This window comes from Colobus angolensis, unplaced genomic scaffold (genome assembly GCF_000951035.1).
Source record: "Colobus angolensis palliatus isolate OR3802 unplaced genomic scaffold, Cang.pa_1.0 Scaffold32, whole genome shotgun sequence".
Classification (NCBI taxonomy): domain Eukaryota; kingdom Metazoa; phylum Chordata; class Mammalia; order Primates; family Cercopithecidae; genus Colobus; species Colobus angolensis.
In genome coordinates this window covers 9,110,526-9,133,327 of record NW_012116488.1, presented here as the reverse complement: position 1 = coordinate 9,133,327, position 22,802 = coordinate 9,110,526, and the positions used below count along the sequence as shown (strand labels likewise).

General features: G+C 35.3%; 1 protein-coding gene across 2 annotated transcripts in view; it reads left to right on the top strand.

The window, feature by feature from the left end:
• The window catches only part of VRK1 (vaccinia related kinase 1), an 86,125-nt gene that overhangs the window by 49,076 nt on the left and 14,247 nt on the right, over positions 1-22,802 (top strand). For both annotated transcript variants that reach the window (XM_011951489.1, XM_011951488.1), the window contains exons 4-11: positions 933-1,002; positions 2,085-2,172; positions 7,918-8,026; positions 8,160-8,252; positions 10,314-10,446; positions 11,233-11,353; positions 11,635-11,693; positions 15,634-15,812. In XM_011951489.1, the coding sequence (XP_011806879.1) occupies positions 933-1,002; positions 2,085-2,172; positions 7,918-8,026; positions 8,160-8,252; positions 10,314-10,446; positions 11,233-11,353; positions 11,635-11,693; positions 15,634-15,812 (852 nt within the window). The remainder of the gene's footprint in view (positions 1-932; positions 1,003-2,084; positions 2,173-7,917; positions 8,027-8,159; positions 8,253-10,313; positions 10,447-11,232; positions 11,354-11,634; positions 11,694-15,633; positions 15,813-22,802) is intronic.

Below are 22,802 nucleotides of genomic sequence, written 5' to 3'. Positions count from 1 at the left end.
CTTTAAATACTTTTTTCTGATTCCCAATAAATAATGACCAACACAAAATACCAAACATTAAATAAATACTAATTTTAATCAGATGAAATTTACTATTTAAAAAGTCCACAGAATTATAAGATCTTTTCCACTCTTACGTATTTACTTAACAAGACAAAACTGCTGACAGGCTGTCATTTCTTGTTTGTGCAAATACCTTTTTGTGAATGTATGTTTCTTTAGTAATAATTTTAATTGTTAATATCTCTAAAACTATAAAATGAATGTAGTCCATAACGTTGGTAGAAAACAACTGTTAATGAGCCCCATGTTTTTCTTGACTTTAAATCATGTGGGAAATAAGTTGAATGGCTCTTTGGTTTGACAAACGTAGAAATCCGTGCCAGAAAGGAAGGATGCAGGTTAGTGGACAGTGCATGCTTGTTAAGGAGATGCAGAATATGCACTCTTCTTTGTGGTAAGGTCCGTTTTTGCCAGTCCTGATAAAGTAGATATAACTGTAATGAAAACAGGAAAGGAATGGGATTTTGGCATTAATTGGTTAAATCAGGTATTGAAATTTTATTAAATCTGAGAAATATCTTGTAGCCCCTTGGTGATACAGTTAAGATGGTTGCTCATCTTTGCTTAAGGGAAAGCTTAATAAAGATGAAAATTAGTTTAAACATTTTTCTTAAACTTCTGCAGGCTGAGCTATATATCTGATTTTGTATAATTTATCACTTATAGAAATGGAACTTGAGCAATATAAGAAATATAGACTAATATTTCTCTGAACATTTCTAAGGAGTTTGACTTAACATAGTTATGAACTTAAGTATCAAAAGTACATTGGACAGAAAAATAGATTTGTTGGTCTTCTTTGAAGGTTCATTGAAAATATGTCAGTAATTTTAACTACTGCTAGTACTAATTAATTCTTATATTTTAAGGAACCCAGTGACAATGGACCTCTTTTTACTGAATTAAAGTTCTACCAACGAGCTGCAAAACCGGAGCAAAGTAAGAAATACAGTACACATACGTTTACACTTTTAAAATGACCAGTTTTTTTTTAAGCCATGACCTAGAGCGTTATCTCTGATTTTTTATGACTATTTGTTATTTTTTTGCTTTACAAATTCCACTTACATGAGATTTGTATGAAAGAATTCTGGTCTTTTAATGGGTTTGTTGCAGCAAGATTTTATCTGTATTGATATATAGAATAAAGTTAATAATAAATGACCTATGGTTTAGGAAATATTGTTAAACATTGAGAATTATTGATGAACTAGAACAGGATATCAAGGTAGAGAGCCAGAACCTCTCCTAGTTACTTTAGTCCCTTCTGTCCTTTTTCCATCTCTCCTAGATCTTGATTTCCTGGTTGAGGACTTTTATATTGAGGAAGAAAAACCTCTTAGATTGATATGAAAAATAGGTCTTCCTATAGAAGCAAGTAAACATTATGTAATTAGAGAGATAAACTGCAACTTCAGGGTAGTCCACCCCTGTATTCTCAGATTCCACATCCTCAGACTCAACCAACCAGGGATGAAAAATATTCCAGAAAAAAACAAAACACTACAATAAAAAATAACAATAGTAAAAAATAATACAAATAAAAAACTAGTACAGTATAACAACTATTGATACAACATTTTCGTTGTATTACGTATTATAAGTAACCTAGAGATGAGATAAAGTGTATAGGAGGACGTGGGGAGGTTATATGCAGCTTTTACACTATTTTATATGAGGGACTTGAGCATCTGGATTTTGGTATCTTGAGGGATGGCGGTTCCTGGAACCAAGCCCCTAGAACAAAGGAATGACTGTACTGTAGTTGTGATTTTAAAAAAAATGCTTTTTGTAGATTTTTCATTTTAAAGACAATTTTAAGGGCAGGATAACAGTTTTGTAGGTTAATAAAAATGTTTTCATTGTAAAATGCTTTTCATTACTGTATTCTTCATTTTCTTTTTATGAATACAGGTGAATTCTTATTGCATGTTTAAATACATTTTGCTCTTAATGATTTTTTAAAAAATTATTATTTATGTGTAACAATTGAAATCACGAAGATCTGTTTGAATTTGTAGTTCAGAAATGGATTCGTACCCATAAGCTGAAGTACCTGGGTGTTCCTAAGTATTGGGGGTCTGGTCTACATGACAAAAATGGAAAAAGGTAAAAATATGTGTGATTTGTCTTTCTCCTTCCCTTTTGCAACATTCGCTATTTAGTTGGTTTAGTCAGTAATTATTTGCTGATCACTTACAATATTGCTAGGCCTCTCTCTGGACTATGTGGAGTGTATGTGACAGAGAGGAATAACATGGTATCTCTGTCCTCTGCTTTCCATAGCAGCAGGCTATAATGCCCTATTAGAATAGGGGTGCCTCTCTAGTAAGGGGACTTCTACAGAGCAATATCAACTGACTGGAACCCAACTGACAAGGAGGAACAAAGCCAAACAGACCCTGCATTTTTTTCCTTTACTCTTAAAAAAAACAAACTATGTTCTTTATGCAAAAGGGAACCCCTTCAGGATTCCATTTGGTATTTCATGTTGGATACGTAATCTGCCCACACCAGATCAGGCTCACCCTTTATGAGGGATTTAGTGTAGCTGGTGACTGAAAGCAAATAGGTATGTAACAATTAGAAAACAATTAAGTGCAAAATTGTATGATACTGACTTGTGTGTCTTAGGAGTTCAGAGAATGGAGAGAACGAATTCTTTGGGATAGTTTATTTGGAGAAAACCTCTAATACTTTGGTGCATAAGCAGCACTTGATACATATTTGAATGAATCAATGGAACTTCATGCAGTAAGGCTTTGGTAGCTGAGACGTGAAGGGTAGATTTAGTTTGGAACTGGGGATACATTGCTTAGGATGATTTCAGCTGCAAGTAAAGGAAAACTTTGACTCAGGCAGTCATCAAGGGCCCAGGTTCCTTATCTTGCACCTTTGTCCTCCTCATCTTAGTTTTGTTCTCTGTTAGTTCTCCATTGTGTGGTCGCCAGGTGGCTGCTCTATTTCTAGGCTTCACATGCAGGCACAGTACCCAAGGGCAGAAAATGGTATCTATCATGTGTTGTGAGTTTCACTTTCCTGGCAAAGAAAGCTTTCCCAGGAGCCCTGTGGCAGACTTCTTCTCATGTTTTCTTGGTCAGAATTTTATCAATACTTATTCTTAAACCATTCACTGGCAAGGACCAAGTGATCATAGTGATGCATGTGGAAAAGGATGGAATGCCGGAACCAAATTGGTGCTCTGTTAGAAAGGATTGAGAGGAGGAGGAGTAGTTGGGTAGGCAGCCAGTGTTGTTTACTTGGGAACCATGCCTCTCTTAGGGAGTGTGGGATTCCTGAAGTCACGTTTAACGTTTTATTTTATATGGTTTTTCTGGGATAGCAAAATATGTTACAGTTTTTATAATATTTTCTTGAGAAATACTATAGAGCAAGGATTAGTTAAGAGCAAGGATTCTAGAGCTAGACTGCCTAGTTTTAAAACCTTGTTTTGCCCTTTAAAATGTGTGTGACTTTGGGCAATTTTTTGCTTTAATTTCCTCATCTGTGAAATGGAGTAACAGCTAACCACTTAATGATGATTAAGTATAATGCTACAAGAGTATATGTAAAACATAGATGTTAGCTTTTGCTCTCAAAGGGGTCTTTAATTGCTTAAATGTTAAAACCTACTGGTTTAGAAAATCATTGAGGAGACGGAATAGCATCTTAAGCGGGAGATTAATGTGAGCACAAGGATAGACTTCTGTTCTACTGTAACTCAATGGCCATCTTCCTCTAGCAGAGGAAGAGGGCATGCGTGTAAGAGAGAAGGAAGTAAACTTGGAGAAAAAGTCGGTGGCAGATAATGAAGACCCATAGAGGAAGGGACAGTTTGGAACCAATGTCTAGTAGGTAGTCAGAAGCTATCACTTGCTCTTGAGCAAGGGATGAGGTGACACGGTAGTGAAGGTGGCATTTGGGAAATGGTTTACATGGTGAATTAAAGGCTGTCTAAAGGGGAGTAAGACAAGAAAAACTCTTAGTGATGACTTGCTGGGAAGCAAATCTGTTTGACTCTGTGCTCCAGTATACAATAGTTATATTCCTAAGGAACAGTACATTATGGAAACTACATTTCATAGAGATGATTGGAAGAAAAGTGTGCCTGGGGCTAGAGCATTTTTACACTTGGAATAACAGCCTTTTCCTCTTTCCGTAATTTCAATATAAACATCTAAAAAAAAAGAAAAAAGAACCAAGTACAGTACAGTATATTGCAGCAAAACCTAAACACCAAACAAATCTAGCACTAGATTTATTGTACTTGACTGCATCAGGTGTGGTCATGGGCTAGTTAACTTTCTGTCTCTCCCCTGTCTGTGAGATGAGGATAATAGTACTTTATGAATTACTGTGAAGATGAAATGAAAACATGTAAATTGTAAGGGGCACATAGTGCCTAGGAAATATTTCTTGCAGTCATCATCACCGTGATTATCATAATTGGTTTCATTTGTTTGTCTATGATTTTTGTTTGTCAGTGGTGATATTTTGCTTAAGAATGATGGTCTTTTTAAAAGTAGCCCACACTGTTGTATCACATTTTACCATATACATTCTTATCACCCATTTTATGATAAAGTGTGGAAACAGTTAAATAGGGCTTTTGTTTGTATAACTCCTGTGAGGTGACCAGGGGCTAATTGGGTCCAAGGTTGACACTGTAAGCTGACTGACGAGGGTACTGCTGGAAAGAACTTCTCTGGTGTGGATCAGAAGTGCCTTAGAATGTGGTGACAAACGAGAACACAGTCTAAGTCTTAACTCACCATTTATTAGTGATGACTTTACCTCCTAGCCCGTTTCTTCTATAAAATGAGGTTGCTAGAAATGTCTCCTTTAAAAGGTGGCATCAGTCATATATCCAGGCATTGATTTGCTTTTTAGGTTGAAGCTCTTAAAAAGAATCATCGTAGGTCTTAGAAAGTAAAGAAACAGAAAGTAGATTGTTCTTCCAGCCCCCTCCCGTACCAGACATCCTTAGTTTTTCTTGTAACTCATTTGAATTAATATGTATGTAGGGCTTAGAACAATGTTAGCTGCTACCATTATTAAATTATTTATACTGATATATATTTTTCTTTTACTTGCACATTTTTATCCAAGTCTCCAGAAAAGTATACATCAAAGGTTTTACTTTAGAGGAGTTACTTAGAAATAACTTCCATTTTACTTCTCAATGGTAGCGCTGTCTTTCCAGAATAATGTGGTAACGGTTTCTATGAAATTTGTGGAATCATGTTTCAGTTGATGTTTTATGATTTCAGTATGGTGACAAGATTAAGGGCTTAATAAGAATGATGGTAGGGTGATTTGTGAATAAAAACAAAGACCTATGTAATAGAATTTTTTTTTTTTTTTTTTTTTTGAGACGGAGTCTTGCTCTGTCACCCAGGCTGGAGTGCAGTGGCCGGATCTCAGCTCACTGCAAGCTCCTCCTCTCGGGTTCACGCCATTCTCCTGCCTCAGCCTCCCGAGTAGCTGGGACTACAGGCGCCCACCACCTCGCCTGGCTAGTTTTTTGTATTTTTTTAGTAGAGACGGGGTTTCACCGTGTTAGCCAGGATGGTCTCGATCTCCTGACCTTGTGATCCGCCCGTCTCGGCCTCCCAAAGTGCTGGGATTACAGGCTTGATGTAATAGAATTTATTAATAGACCCCATGTTGAATTAAGCAGTTGTGTTTTAGTCATCTTTCAGGCTGTTACAGAGGTTGTATTTTTGTTACCTGTGTATTACAGGCCTTAAGTATCCCTTATCTGAAATGTTGGCACCAGACGTATTTTAGATTTGGGATTTCTTAAGGATTTTGGAATATTTGCATTAATACCTACTGGTTGAGCATCCCAAATCCGAAAATGGGAAATCCAAAATGCTCCAATGAGCATTTCCTTTGAGCATCATGTTGGCACTAAAAAAAACTTTCTAATTTTGGAGCAGTTCTGATTGCAGATTTTCAGATTTGAGATGCTCATCCTATATTATAATCATTACACACATCACCTATTTAGTAAAAGCCAGCATGTATATGTGCTCTGGTTTCATCTCTCAACCTTTCAAAACCTGTTATACAAAGGAAACCAGGAAGTCAGAGTTACCATTTTCACTTTATTGTCTTACAAGCCAACGTGCTAGGAAATCCTACATGAATGAATACATTTTGTCACTTTTTTTTTCCCCAAGATGGAGTTTCACTCTTGTTGCCCAGCTGGAGTGCAGTGGCTCAGTCTTGGCTCACTGCAATCTCTGCCTCCCAGGTTCAAGCAATTCTCCTACCTTAGCCTCCTGAGTTGCTGGGATTACAGGCACCTGCCACCGTGCCCAGCTAATTTTTGTATTTTTAGTAGAGACGGGGTTTCACCATGTTGGCCAGGCTGGTCTTGAATTGCTGACCTCAGGTGATCCACCAGCCTTGGCCTCCCAGAGTGCTAGGAATACAGGCGTGAACTACTGCGCCCGCCCACCACTGACAAATTTTATAACCTTGGACAAATCACTTTACCTCTGAAGACCTTAGTTATTTTATTTATTAAAAGATGTTTAGACAAGATGATTTTCTAATTTTCTTCCAGTTCAAAAATGAATAGAATTCTGAGTTACTTGTTCAACATCTTGTCTTTTAGTGTTAGTCAACTCTTCCTTCCCTATTGAACTTGTCATATTGTTATCATAGAAGCCTACAACATATAAATGGGGTTTTTGTATCCTACTGACATTTATTTCAGTATATGTAGTGCAGTGGTTAAAAGCATGATTTTGCCACATACTAGAGGACAAATTATCAGTTTTCTTCTGCTGTAAAATGGGGATAGTAGGAATGACCTACCTTGTAGAGTGATGTGAAGTTTAAATGCATTAATAACATTTTAAGTACTTACGGTAGGGCTGTGCTTATACCAGGTGTTCAGTAAATGCTAGATGTTAGGGTGTTGATGATTCATAATCTTCCTCGTTGGAGATGTCCTGATACATTCTGAGTGTGGTTTTGGTTTTTATTGATTTACTGAATGATTTCACCAGACAAATTAGAATCTGGAAAACTGTTGAAGGTAAAAGTGGTCCTCAGAGCAGGAGCTGAGCAATGTTATTGCAAATAGGTGATGCTTTTCTGTACATACTGAAATACAACATGATTATCGAATCTGAGTTTTGGGTGCTGAAAGTGACCTTAGAAAGGGTGAGTCCCTACTCTGTCGTTTTACTTCTGTGGATATTGAGGCCCAAGGAAGTAATGTGACTCAGCCAAGGTGACATAGCTGCTTTATGGCAAAACCAATTATCTTCACGTTTTTCCGGGATATTTGTTTTTCCCCAAATCTTGGCCATTGAGTGTTTAATGTACAATGCTTCTGCGCCATTTAAACAATGGTATTGAATCTGGCTCTTGTTAAAGCATCTGACGAGAATCTTGATTTTAGCAGAATGTTGTTACTGCTGAATATACCTTAAAAATACAGAGAAACAGTCACAGGGAAGGAAGCTGATATCCAGAAACATTAATTAATTTTAACTATGAGAAAAATCAATGCTGTCATTTTTATTTAGCTTGTTTTATTTTTACTGTGAATAAACCTGTTGGGTTCTCTCTGTGAGCATTATCTTAAATTGAATAATCTCCTAAAACTAGCTGAGACCAGGAAGAGGCCCTCCAGATAAAAAGCAGGACCTGAAAGCACTCTGAACTCTTGAGATTTCTAGTTGGGAGAAATTGTTGCAAATGTTTGTATATTTCTTTTTTTAAAAAAAGTATTTACTAAACACTGTCTTGAAAAGATTACTTTGAGAGTACTCATTGCAAAGTTGGTTTTCTTGAATTGTATTTTGTTCATTGGCTTTTCGTATTTGTCTTCAGTTATAGGTTTATGATAATGGATCGCTTTGGGAGTGACCTTCAGAAAATATATGAAGCAAATGCCAAAAGGTTTTCTCGGAAAACTGTCTTGCAGCTAAGCTTAAGAATTGTATGTGAGCTATATTCTTCTTGTTTTTAAAAAATTGTTTTTAGTACAGTAAAGGCTAGTTTATGTTGAAGCTTGGTCCTCTGCTGGCTGGTGTTAGGTACTGCATTAACTTATTCTGTATGTACTTTCATAGCTGGATATTCTGGAATATATTCACGAGCATGAGTATGTGCATGGAGATATCAAGGCCTCAAATCTTCTTCTGAACTACAAGAATCCTGACCAGGTAGTTTTATAACTTTAATTTCTACTATTTAAAATGTGTTGTTTGAAAATAAATATGGTTGCTTTGAACTTTTGAACCTATGTAGAAGTTTTACTTTTTGAAGTAGATTTGGTAATAATATTTCTTCTTGACACTTTGATCTAGTTAACATTCTACATTTTTGATGTGATTTGTTGGCACTTTATCAAGTTGGCTATTTTGCCCTAAATAAGATTCAGAAGAAGTGCTTGTGATACAAAATGAATTTCAAATAGCTATTTGGGGGTGGAAGCTTAAAATTATATAGTACACCAATGAATTATGTTTGCCTGTCTGCTTTGTCACTTTTTTTATTCCTTTGTTCAAGAAATCCATCAAATGTAAGTGTTCTATTACTTGGAAAATTTGGTCTTTAACATGTTGATTATTCAAATCAATTGGTTTACAGAAATATCTTAGCTGTCTAAATTTGTATACCCTTAGTGTTTGGAATTCAAATGTGCATTTTTTTTTAGCTTATTACATTCCCTTGTAATTTTTGCTTTCTAATGAAAGGAGAAAAGCTAATGTTATTATACCTTTATTTAGGTGAGTTTAGTTGAAGTAGAGGGATCTATACTGTTTTCCTGTATAGCTGTTTCTGTGATTTCGGTGAAAGTAAGGTTTAGTTGACATTCATACTTAAATGTATGTTCTCACTTCTTTCTTGATCTTAAATACAAAGGAAGATTTAAACATTTTAAGTGTGTTTGGGTGCTTTGATTATTACAATTATTTGTCAGTACTCTGTACTTCATTCTTTCTCTCAAATGTACCTTTAATTACCTTTGCTTAGTTTTTCCTTTTTCCTTTGGGTCCCTTTGCTTTTTCTGTCGTCTCATGTTTGCTTCCCTTCCTCCAATGTCAATTATGGTGGATATAAGGGAATCTATGTAAGTATAAAAGAAGAAAAGTTACTATACTATTAATACAGTGTGCTAATGGAGAAATCTTAAAAAGGCAGTCATCAAATTCATCTCTGCTGTTTCTAGCCATTTCTTTTTAGATGTTTCTAGGCCAAGAACAAAGAAAACGCAGCTAACAACCTGAACAATAAGGGTTCCATTAATTGAAATAGGCTGGACTTGTACAGTATAATAAAATACAACTTATATCACTTTGCAGGTGACTAAAACATGCTGCCTTTGTTTATATGGAAATATTTTTGCAGCTCTGTTATCCTTCAGACATATGCTTTGGATGGGATTATTTTTCCAGTGTTAGATGTATGTGCTAGATCTAGCTACATATTTTTGCTTCAGTTTCCTCTTGTGCCCAGATGCATGCATTTGTGACATTTACTCAGAATTAGAGATGTAATGTGTGGCTATGGAATATAAGAAAGCCAAGTTTATTAGCTTTGTATGCTAATCAGACCCACATGTATATATGCCCATGAATAAGTATGTATATAATATTAAAATTTACTTTTAATTATGAAGACTTGGCTTTAGAATATAGTATTTAAATATAGATAAGAGCCTGATCTAAAGTTCTTTAGATCATTATTATGATGTATGAAATATTTTTATAAAGTAAATTGAGATTTGATTATTTTACAAGTGAAGAAACAGAGGAATAGAAGGTAACTAACATATCCTGTGTCAACATCATTAGCAGTCTTCTACTGGGTGTGCTTTTCTGTGTGGGAAGTAGCAGTTGTATCGCAACAAGTATTGGTGGTTTGCTCTATGCTCAATTTTAGAGTCTGTAAGATAAAGTATAAAATGTATAATTATCGTTCAAATTGAAGAGATGAGATTAATTACAAGTATAACATATACTTATCTTAAAAAAGTATATAAAGTCAAGTGATTACACTATAGCTGTGTGGTCATTTAACATTTTTATTAAAAATAAAAAGCCTTTCAGAATTAAGTATTTGCTGTTGTTTGCATTTTGGATCTAAATTGTTTGGAGTGTTATGGAATGACCTTGTAGATGAACCCACCTTCAGATGACAGTATTTTGTTTCTATGCTTTAAAGGGGTATATGTGCAGTGATTTTGACTTTAGTTTGTATCGGTGCTTGGAAATTTATAGGTGTACTTGGTAGATTATGGCCTTGCTTATCGGTACTGCCCAGAAGGAGTTCATAAAGAATACAAAGAAGACCCCAAAAGATGTCATGATGGCACTATTGAATTCACGAGCATCGATGCACACAATGGCGTGGGTATGTCAGTAGTACTTGAGTGAGAAATAGACTGCTAATGTTTTCACCCAGATTCCTACATAGTTCTTAATTATGCATAAATAAATAAATAGATACATAAATAAGAATTGAAGAGGCACAGGGGCATGAGGAAAGAAGGCAGAGGTGAGACTCCTACAATTGTATTCCAGGGCCATTTGTGTTCTTCTCTCCTGCCTTTTCCTTGCAGCCTTCAAAGATAACCAAGAAGGTGGTAGTGGTTCATTCAACTGCAATGAGGATTTCTTTTTGGTTTTATTTAGTTTAATTGGAATGTTTGTTTGTTTTTGTATTTTTTCTCAAGTTTCTTATGTATCTACAACTTTATAACAGCTCACTTTTATTTTACTACCTGTTAAGTTAGTTTATTTCCTCAGTAGTCATTTCTTCTGTGCCCAAAGCTGTGGAAGAACTCAAACACCCAGTTCTCTGGGCCTCTTAATAGCATATAAAAATTTTAAGAATATCTTCAAGTTTTCCAAAGGCAGTATTGAGTCTATCATTGTTTTATTTCTAGAGTAACAGTCTCTGCTTGAAACCCTAAAATTTACCAGTTTGGGTTTTAAAGTAGAAATTATTAATTGAAAGTAAATTGGGAGGTAAGCTATTTCTTTTATACTGTCCAATACCTAGGTGAAATGCAGTCAGAATTTTATGATGAAAAACACTGTGGAGTTGACTTGTTTTACCTTATTACTTTATATATACTTTAAATTATGTATTAAAAATTATTTCAGTCTACCTAATGTTCTCCTCTTGCATTTGTAGCCCCATCAAGACGTGGTGATTTGGAAATACTTGGTTATTGCATGATCCAATGGCTTACTGGCCATCTTCCTTGGGAGGATAATTTGAAAGATCCTAAATATGTTAGAGATTCCAAAATTAGGTAAAGGAAAACTTAAGTTATTTCTAGCAAAATCATAATAAGCCAAATGTTTTTAGTCACAGTTTCTTGACAGGAACTATAGTTTCAACTGATACTGATATAGAAATAAGAAAGTACTTGTTAAACCGTAAGGTTCCTTGGTCTTTTGTTTAATTTAGAAAAATGTCTGTAAGCATATTTAGGATGTAGCACATATTGCTTAATGTGCTATGTATTTTTATTTCATGTTAATAACATGACATCAAGCTTCAAACAGTGACTCATCCTTTAATTTTTAACAGATATAGAGAAAATATTGCAAGTTTGATGGACCAATGTTTTCCTGAGAAAAACAAACCAGGTAGGAAAACACTTCTTCAGTGTTAATAGGGATTTTGTTTTCTGGGGATAAAAAGGCATGGTATCCATGGAATAGCCCTTAATGTAAGATGTTAGGTGGTGGCCAGGCATGGTGGCTCACTCCTGTAATCCCAGCACTTTGGGATGCTGAGGCGGGTGGATCATGAGGCCAGGAGATCGAGACCATCCCAGCTAACAGGTGAAACCTCATCTCTGCTAAAAATACAAAAGTTAGCCAGGCGTGGTGGTATGCACCTGTAGTCCCAGCTGCTCAGGAGGCTGAGGCAGGAGAATCGCTTGAACCCAGGAGGCAGAGGTTGCAGTGAGCTGAAATCGCACCATTGCACTCCAGCCTGGGTGACAGAGCGAGACTCTGTCTCAAAAAAAAAAAAAAAAAAAAAAAAAAGGATATTAGATGGTTTTTTAAATGAATACTTGAGCCTTATTCAATTATTATACTCAGTGCTTTTAGCAAAGGAAGCAAATTTCATTCATCCATTAAGCTAGTAAGTATTGAGGCTTTATTGTGCGCCAGGGACTGGGGGTACATCAGTGAACAAAACAAATATCCCTGCCCTCATGAAGCTAACATTCTAGTTGGAGGAGTTAGATAGTAAACATATGAGCAAAATTTGTATGTTCCCCTGGTTAGTACTGTGGAACTAGAAGAAAACAGAGTATAGGGGGATGGAGATGGGGTGGGTAGTAAAGTAGTGAGGAGGACTGTAATTTTAAGTAGGCTATCCAGGGACAGCCTCACTTAGGAGGTGATATTTGAGCAGTTGTAGGAAGGAGGTGAGGGAGGAAGTGAGCTGTGTAGAAGTCTGGGGAAGAGAGTTCTAGGCAGAAGGGACACTAGTGCCCAGGAGATGCGAGGACTGTGTCTTTATAGGTAATCATGAGGGCTTTGGCTTTTACTTCAAGGAAGAGTGTGAGGTTTGGATTAGAAGAGTGATATGAACTGTTTATCCTGAGGGGAAAGGTCTCCTGCTTCTGGTGTAGGGATGGACTGCCGAAGGAGCAAGGATGGGCCTAGGCAGAAAGCAGGTTAAGAGACCACTGCAATAACCCATGCAAGAGAAGTAGCAGCCAAAGAGTGAGAATTGGTCAGTTTGCATATATTCAGAAGTCTTTCTAAGCCTTTGCTCAGTTGTCTCCTTTTCAGGAAGGTCTATCTACCCTGACCTTATGCTATTTAAAATTGCAACCTACTCCCCATATCAATAAATATAATGTGGATTTCTCAGAATTATGCCTTGGACCTCATAGCGATCGGTAGCCTCTCCCTCGTGGCCGAATGAGTCACTTACCTTAATTTCCAGTACCAAATATTTGTGTTTAAAATGTATAGAAATGGAATAATACAGTGAATGAAATAGGTAAAAATCCCTGTCCTCATGAAATTATTGTTTACTTCTGTTAGTGTCCTTTTCTTTCATTCAGTAATGTATTTGTGAAATTCATCCCCGTTATCGAATGGTTTTTTTTGTTATTGTTGTTGTTTTGTTTTTTTGAGATAGGGGTCTCACTGTGTTGCCCAGGCTAGAGCGCAGTGGCACAGTCACAGCTCACTGCAGCCTTGACCTCCTGAACTTAAGAGATCTTCCCACCTCAGTCTCTGAAGTAGCTGGGACTACAGGCACACGCCACCACACCTGGCTAATTAAAAACATTTTTTTTGTAGATATGTGATCTCACTATGTTGCCCAGGCTAGTCTTGAATTCCTGGGCTCAAGCAGTCCTCCTACCTCAGCCTCCCAGTATTGGAATTGTAGGCATGAGCCACTGCACTTGGCCCTAGTATTGTATGTTTAACAGTAGTTTCTTCATTATCATTTCTATAAGGTATTCTACTGTAGTTACATACCATTATTTATTCTGCTCTTAGTTCATCTCTAGTTTTTGGCAGTTGCAGCTTGCCAATTATACATACAGATGTATAGTCTATGTGCAGTTGATTTTTGGGTATTATTTGAGGAGGGGTCATGTATCTTTCCTATCCCCATATTTATATCTAGTCGACCCAGCAGCCTTCCTTGAAAAGACCATTCTTTTCCTTTGTTGTCATGTTTGTCATCAATCAAGTGTGGATTTGTGGATCTGTGCATCTGTTTCTGGACTCTCTTTTTTCGATTGTTCTTTTTGCCTATTCTTGGACCACGCTGTCTTAGTTACTGTAGCTTTATTTTAAGCTTGGTATCTGGTAGTTGAAATTCTTTAGCACAGCTTTTCTTTAACTAGACTTTGCTACTTTGCTATTCTTTGCCCTTTGCATTTCTATTTAAATTTTAGAATCACCTTGTCAGTTACACACACACTCACCCACCCCCAAGTTTGCTGGAACCTTGGGATTGAATTTGACTCTGTAGACCAATTTGGGGAGCACTGACATCTTTATACTGTTGAGTCTTCCAGTCCACTTGTATGGTATATCTTTTATTAAATTTGGTCTGTCTCAATTTCTCTCAACTGTGTTTTATAGTCTTCTTTAGGAAAATCTTGCTCATCTTTCATTGTATTTGTTGTGAAGTATTTGATGCTATTTTAAGTATTTTCTAAATAGTTTATTTTCCAATTGCTTTTTGCTAGTATATAGAAATAGGATAGATTTTTATATATTTGCCTTGCATCTTATGACCTTGCTACATTTATCTACTAGTTCTAGTAGTTATTTGTAGATTCTGTAGGATTTTCCACATGTAGTATTATGTTGTTTGTGACTAAAGTCTGGTTTACATCTTTTGTTCCACTCTTTATGCCTTCTATTTATTTTCTTATTGTACTAGCTAAAAGTACACATAACTATTCTATTATACTGAAGGGACATGGCAAAAATGGACATTGTTCTCTCCCAGGGGGAGCATTTTCAATGTTTTATCATACATGGTGATAATTGTTTTAGTTTTTTTTGTACATTTCCTTTATCAGATGAAGAAATTGGAAGTTAGGTACTGTTGTCTGTTTTTTTCTCAGTATATTCCAAATATTTAGGAATAGTGCCTGGCACATAGGAAGTGCTTAATAAATATTTGAGTTAATGAATGTGTGTGTGCACGTGCGTGTGTGTGTGTGTGTAGAACTGATAAGATGTCTTGAAGGACTGGTGTGAGAGGAAATGATTCAAGGATGACTAACTCAGATTTTGGCTTGAGGAGCTAGAAGGATGAAATTCTCAGTAACTGAGACAGAGAAAACCTCAAGTTTTAGGGATAGGTCAAGAGTTTAGATGTGAGTTTGTTGGAATTAATGGTGATATTTACACATCCAAGGACTGATATATGAATGGTAGATATACAAGTCTGGAGGTCGGGGGAAAGGTCTGTTGTGTGTCATTAGCTCAAAAATGGATTTTTAATGTTGAGAAGTGTTGATCTTGACTAGTAGGATTTCTTTTTTATGGTGTGGTTCTGTCTAAGTGTACGGTAAACCTGTATCATTTGGAAGCTGATTTTTCTCTTTTATAGGAAAGCCAGACCTTATTTCTTTCTTCTTTCTTTGACCTCTTTTTGGTGTGTTTTATTTCTCTATCTGCTATAGAGCTAATGGCTTTGATGGCAAAAACAAATTGGCTGTGATATTCATTGTATTTAAGGACATTTTACTTTCATAATCTTTAGATCCCTTTGTATTTTTTTATAACTTTAATACTAAAATAGTTATTTTTATGAATATTTAAATTTTAAGTTCTGTCTTGTTTCTTACAATTACAAAAGTGTGTTTTATATTATAGCTCAAAATACTTTTTTAATTTCAGTTATCTGACAATTCCTGAGTTCAAAAGCATACTTTTTATTGAAGTGATTGAAAAAAATAGGTATCTTAACAAGATGTGTGTTTGCATTCTAACTTTACTATAACCATGAATTGTTTTTTTAGAGGTAAGAGAGAAATATATTAGATTTGTGATTGAAAGTTATAAAATGATTGTGTTATTCTTTTAGGTGAAATTGCCAAATACATGGAAACAGTGAAATTACTAGACTACGCTGAAAAACCTCTTTATCAAAATTTACGTGATATTCTTTTGCAAGGACTAAAAGCTATAGGAAGTAAGGATGATGGAAAATTGGACCTCAGTGTTGTGGAGAATGGAGGTTTGAAAGCAAAAACAATAACAAAGGTGAATTTTGTTATCAAATTATTCTTTGGTCTTGTGTTTGTAATTGCAACAAATACTATAAGAAAGTATAGCAGTAGTTCAATGAAGAAAAAGAACAGATTGCATGGCAATTAAGGCAAACTTTTTATAATACAGAACAATGTGTAGAGGGTTGTAGAAAAATAGTTATTTATATATTATGTTTGGTAGCAAGTTACTAAATTTCTGAAATGATTTTAACTTGGAATACGATACCCGACAGAGAAATTTTGATGGTGCACTGAATTCATAATTTATATGTTCTTTTTTCCCAAGTCACCCCTTAGGGTTCATATTGTCTCGGTTGTTTCTTATTTGTGGATATGGTCGTAGTTTTACCAGTGGAAAACGGGTATTTGAAAAACTATCATTTGAAAATTTCCTTGTTTGTTGGTGTGGTGCATTTTACCATTTGAACATTATTTTGCTCTGTGAAGAAATATCATTATATAAAGCTTAGATCAGCATATAAGGGCATTAATTGGAGAGAAATGTTAAATAATGAACTTTATGATAGAAGTATTATACAAGCATGTAAAGAACTTCTGGCATCACTTTAGATTTTACAGGTATGCATTAACTTGCTGATCTGCTATTGGTTATTTTTGATAATTAACTTATTGATAAACTTACTGGTTTCCCTTATAATCTGAAATTATTTAATACAATGTGTTAGCTATTTTTATATGAGGAAGGAAAACTTTTAGAAGAAAATTTTTTTTCACATTATTAACCATTTTTACTGTCATTAACTTTACAAATTCTAATAGATTTCTTTGGAAATCTCATATTCCAAACTGAGAAAAAGGGTTAAAACAGAATTTTCTCTCTTTAAAATCTGAAGCAGCATGTTTAAAAGTTTTTATCTTTTCAGTTAACAAAGGAGATAGGAATTTTGAAATTGTACCAAAAATTTGACTTTCTGTGTCAAATAGCAGGTCTCTGTAATTTCAGCATAGAATCTGAAATTATATACATGCATCTACATACACTTTTTTTCTTTGATAAGTTTTGTCTTAATTGCATCCGCTCCAGTTTTGTGGTCAACAAGTATGCTGAACGCTGTATCCATGTTTGAAATGAAGAGGGTAAAATGGAAGCCTGAGTGGAATTTTTTAGTAAGGTATTGTAGTAAACTTACTTTTTGCATACATGCATAAACAAGCAGAGTGTTTCTTATTGCTCAGGATAGATTTCTCTGCGTTAATATTTATAGCGAGCTTGTATAGTGTTTTTCTCTAAAATTTTGTTTTGTTGATTGAGAAGTAAAGATCTCTGCTGTTATGTGAAAACTTGTCCAGAGCAACCACCTCCCCCCTCCCAACCCCTGTCCCCTTGCCCCCGCCCCTACCTTCCTTTGCAAATCCCTGTTGTTTGGACCTACATGCTGGAGAAAATTTAGTTTCTGCAGGTTGGCTGACTTTACAGCTGAGTAGGTCAGTCTGCTGCAGAGCTAACATCTGTGACCTTATAATTCTGTTGTGTCCTTGGATAGTTCAGAAGGCTGGAAATTTCCTGTTGGATCATCCCTGACATGTATAAAGCTTCATTTAGGGGAAAAAAATGAATACTAAGTTGAACAAGTTGAACTATTAGGAGGTTTACTTCATTAGTTTACTGCTTCTTGTACACTCATTGCTGACACAGGATTATTGTTTGTATTAAAGGAAATTAATAAAAGTTAAGATAAAGTTAGGTAAGATCATGAGCTGCTCGATAGCCATGTTTTAACTGAAGTGAGTTATTTATTTTGTTGGCTCTTTTTTTTTTTTTTTTGTAAAGTGAAAGGATTGGACCAGACCAGTTTTTTTCAAGCTTTGCTTTTCTTTTAAACTGCAGAACATTTTCTTCATATAAATTGTAAATGCTCTCATTGAAAACAGATAAAAGCAGAGCTCTGCTGGATGAGAAGTTGGGGGCTCCCTACAATGAAAAGCTTTCTCCTTTGAGAAACTAGCTTGCTGCCTCTGTTTTGCAGCAAGATCTATAACCCAGATGTCTTTTTTTGCTCTGAATGTCAGGAGGCTCAAAACTAAACATAATGCCTAATTCTACTACTTTGTTAATTTTTATAATTAGTACATTTGTTTCCTCTCTTTTCCTTTGTCATAATTTTTAAAAGTGTAAAGTATATTTTCTGTGTAGGTATCAGACTCAGGTCTCTTTTGGAAAGGGGTAGGTTTAATTAGTTTAATATATGTTTGTCTTTAGGTTCCTAAGAGATACTCTTTTTGGTAAAAACGTACAGGAATTGATGAACAGTGGAATGAAGCAAGGTTTCTTGTCTTTTTTTTTTGTTGTTGCAGCCATGCTTGATTATGGTGCAGTATATTTGGAAACTAGAGTGAAACGTGAATTTATCCACTTGGAAATGTTTTCTGCTTAATAATCAAGGAGCTTTATTTAAAGCGTAGAATTTTGGGATGACATAATCCTGAAGGAAAACAGAGAGATTAAGTATATATCTGCCCTTAAAAAGTACAAAGTCAAATATTTTTATTGTTGATTAGAACTAAACATTTTCAGTTTTTAGAATCTGGCAGTACAGTGCAACAGTTACTGGATTCAGTGTATACTCATAAATTAACATTCAACAATTATGTAAAAGGTCTAATTTATGTACCTGATCTAGGCTAGGTCTCTAGGGCTACGAAGATCAATGACATGTCATCCCATCCTTAAAGAATTCCTTCCTGTTCCATCTGGGTTAAGAACAGCTTAATTTACTGGAAAGAGCTCAGCAAGTTAAAAGGACATTAACACCTCCATGAACTATTTTAGAGTTTTAAGTTGCCTGCGTAAGTCAACAAAAAGGGTTGTTGACTGGAATCTCATCCCTGGAAAGTCGTTGAGTAAGGTCTAGATCATGGCCTTGCAATTTGTATTTTATTTTTTCATTTTCAGACAGCCTATATTGTTGCTCCCTATGAATGATATTCACATACCTTTCTTTCCTTCTCTATTTTACCTCCTAATTTTTTAATTTTTTAATTTTATTTTTCTGGCTGCATTATGCTAATTGGTCTTTCTAGAGTTTCTCTTATTTAGCCATTGTTAAATAAACCCTTGCTGGCACTTAGCCTGGAACAGGGTACAAAGAGTTGAATAAGAGCAAAGCGCTTCCATTGCAAATCAGTAGCCTGCAGCTGCTCTGGTGGACAGCTTTCTTCCTTTCTTTCCGAGGGGATTGACCTCATACAGCCTTTATACCACGTAGTCTGTAGTTTCAGTCAGGTTGCCCTGAACGTACTCTCTAAATTTGGTGAAAATCTATCTAGCTGTTTTAGCCTGATACAGTAATAAAGATAAACTGTGTTGTAATTATATAAATTTAGATTGTTGAAGTTGGTACATTCCTGTTTTCTAATGGTTTGATCATAGTACTGTAGTTAAGTAGAGTCAGCATTTGCTAACAGTTTTTTTCTTTAGGTCTGTTACTGAGTTCTTTATTTTCAACTTCTCATTTGGCTGAATTTTGTCAAGTGGACTTTTCCGCCCTAAATTGTTAAGTGAAGTTGTTACATATGTATAGAAAAGTGCATGAATAAGGACACTTTTACACAATATTCGCTTAAACATCACCCAGATCAAGATATGGATCATTGCCAGAATTAGTTTTGCCATATTTGGGGAAATTATAGTAATGGTATCATATATTACATACTCTTTTATTTCTTTCATTTAGTTGTATCTCTGAATTTCCATGCTGTTGCGTGTAACAAAAATTTGTTGTTTTTCTTTGCTATGTAGTATCCCATATGACTATACCATAATTTATTGACGGACATTCAGATTGTTCCAGTTTTTGGCAGTTGTGATAATGCTGTTAAGAACGTTATTTTAATTTTGGGGGGGAAACATATACATTTATTTCAGATTGGGTCTGTACATACTGGGGTTGCTGCAGCATAAGGCTTACTTACGTTGAGGGTTTGTAGATATGGCCAGTTTTCCAAAGCTGCTCTCTCAGTTTAATTCCTATCAGTAGCATAGGGAAGTTCCAGTTGCTCACTGATACTAGCTGTTGCATTATATTTAATTTCACCTATTTTGGTGGATGTGCACTGATTTGTTTATGGTTTTAACTTAATCTCCTTGAAAAAGACTGATCTGAAACATTTTTGTATGCCTGCCAGCCTTGATAATCCTGTTTTTGGTGAAGTACATTTCAAATCTTTTGCCTATTTAAAAAAAAAAAAAAAAAGTTGGGGTTGTCAGCTTTCTTTTGATTTGCCAGAGTGGAATACTTTGTATGTATGCAATGTATGTGTTACACATATTATCTTCCAGTTGGTGGTTTAATCTTTTTACTCTTAATACGGTATCTTTTGATGAATGGAATCTCTTCATTTTAATGAAGCTCAGTTTATCAGTCTTTTTGTTTATGGTTAGTGCTTTTTATATTCTATTAAGGAATATTTTGTCTACTTAGGATCATGAAGATATGTTATTTTCAAGAAATTTTATCTTATCCATCACATTTAAGTCTGCAGTTTAACAGAAATTGATTTTGTGCATGGTGTGAGTCAGTATTTGTTTTCCTTCTTTTGGATATCTAGTTGATGTAAACCATTTGTTGAAAAGATGATCCTGTCCTTACAGCATTGCAGTGGTAACCATAGGTGTTTGAGTTTTTTTCTAGAGGCCCTATTCTGTACCATTGGCCTGCTTGTCCATCTTTGTGCCAGTGCCACACTGTTTGAACTATTGGCTTCATAATGCTCTCTGATAGCATATATTCTCCAACTTCTATTTATTTAGCATTGTCTTTGCTATTCTTGGCTCCTTGAATTTACATACAAATTTTAGAATTGGCTTATTAGTTTCCTTAAAAATACTTCCGGGATTTTGACTAAAATTGCGTTTACTCTATAGAGCAATTCGGAAGGAACTGACATCTTCTCTTCCATAGACATAGTAGGCCCCTATAGTTACTTAGATGTTCTTCCATTTATCTCAGTCGTGTTTGTAGTTTTCTGTGTCTGTAGAGATAATACACAACATCCATGTCTATTTTCTTCTGCTTAATTCTTATTCTGTTTTTTTTTTATTGGATTATCTGTGATTATACAAAGTCCTTCCTTTATGTCATCTGGTTGTCAGCAATGTCTGCTCTGTTTTTTACTATTCCTAATATATATACGTTCTATAATGATTGTTTTGTTTAGCTGTGTGGTTTCCTTGCTATCTTTTTGTCTTTTAAAAAATCATTTCCTCTATTTTTTTAAAAAAGTAAGTATTTTTTAATCTATTTTTTAAGCCTTTTTTTAAGCCTCTGATGCATTTTATAAAATTTTCTTCCTTGGGGGAGGACTGTTTTCTTTCAGAGGTGGAGTCTTCAGCTATCTTTTGCATGTTACGAGCTTCTTTTTCAGTTTCTTTTCTTGTCTCCTGATATTCTTTGTTGGCATGCTTATTCTATCTTATTCATACTGGATAAGGATAGCTTTATTTGAATTTACTAGATTATTGTATTTGTGAATCTTTGACTTTCCCATCTTTGAGAATGTTATTCTTTATAGTTTGGATTTCAGGGCTTGATATATTGTCAATTCATTTTCTTTGCCTATGAATACATATTTGGGGGTGGGGTCTGGTGAGCCATAGGCCAAATTTATCAGTCATTTTCCAGTATTTGCTTCCGTTCTCTGCCTACCCAGAAGAAGCAAAAATGTGAATTTATTAATTTGGGATGTTCTTAGTGAATCCACAGTGAAAGAGAGACTATATTGGCAATCTCTTCTCCATGGCTTTAGTTCTTTATGTTTCTTATTTATGTTCTCTTTTCTCACTGGTTGTGGTAGTTCCCTGTTTACTGTTGAAGATAATTAGTGATTTTTATTATTCTGCCCTCTTTCTCCAGGTTTCTTCCCAGCCAGGGAAGAAACAAAATTACAGGTCCTGCTTTTGGGGAGTCACTGTGGTGGTAGAGAGGGTTTCCTCTTTTCAACGGGCTGAAGTCTTTTCTCCCCCAAGCTGCCTGACTTACATCTTCTAAACTGGGGACTACTGGTGAAAAATTTCAGAATGATGTTTGCTCACATTCTTGAAGTGTCTGACAGACTTCACGGTCGTCACTTTTCAAAGGCTATGCTGCGAAGCTGTGCTACTTCTGTTTGCTGCTGAAATACTTCTTAATTGTTATTTTGGGTTCATTACTTCAGATTTTAGGTGGAGGGAAGTTGTGAAATCTTAACCTCCAAAATGTCTCCACTCATTTTTTAACACATTTTAATTTGTTTATGTGTGTGAACATTTAGAGTTAATTAGAATTTGTATCCTTTTCTCACAAGAGTAAACAGAGCTTGTTTTTACTTTTACCCTCTGAGCCCTCCACAAACCATCTCTCACACTACAATCATCTGGGATTTTTAGTTCTAGTTTTTTGTGTCATTTATATAGTATGTATTGTTATTTAGAGTTCATCATGAGTCTAACATATTTTGTGTTTTTTGTTTGTTTGTTATCCGTGTCCTTTCTCTTGGCTTTGTTTCAGAGTATATGCTAAATTTTTTTTTAAAGAAAGCTTCTGAATGATAAACTTGTAAACCTTGAGAAGTCCAAAAATACCTGTCTTTCCCTAGTTGAAAACTAATGTGGCTATATAGTTTTTAATCGAAGACATTGCTTTTTTGCCTTCTAACATCTGATTTTCCTGATGTTTGTTTTTTACTAGATTTCTATTTTTTCCGCTCTTGCTTTGAAGCTTCTTGCCTTTCTCTTTGTCCTGGCATTCTGCAGGTATCTGTGCACAAGTGTGTGTGTGTTCTGGTTTGTTCTTTACACTTTGTTTAGTTTTCTTTCTTGGTATTTAGTGGACCTTTTTCATCTAAAGGCTTAATGCCTGTATTAAACACTTGAAAAATTTATTTTCTGTGTATGTGAGGATTTCCTTTTCTTTCCTTCTCTATTCTGTCCCTCCGGAACTCCTACCACATGAATCTGGGAACTCTGGAAGCTAGCTTCTTTTCT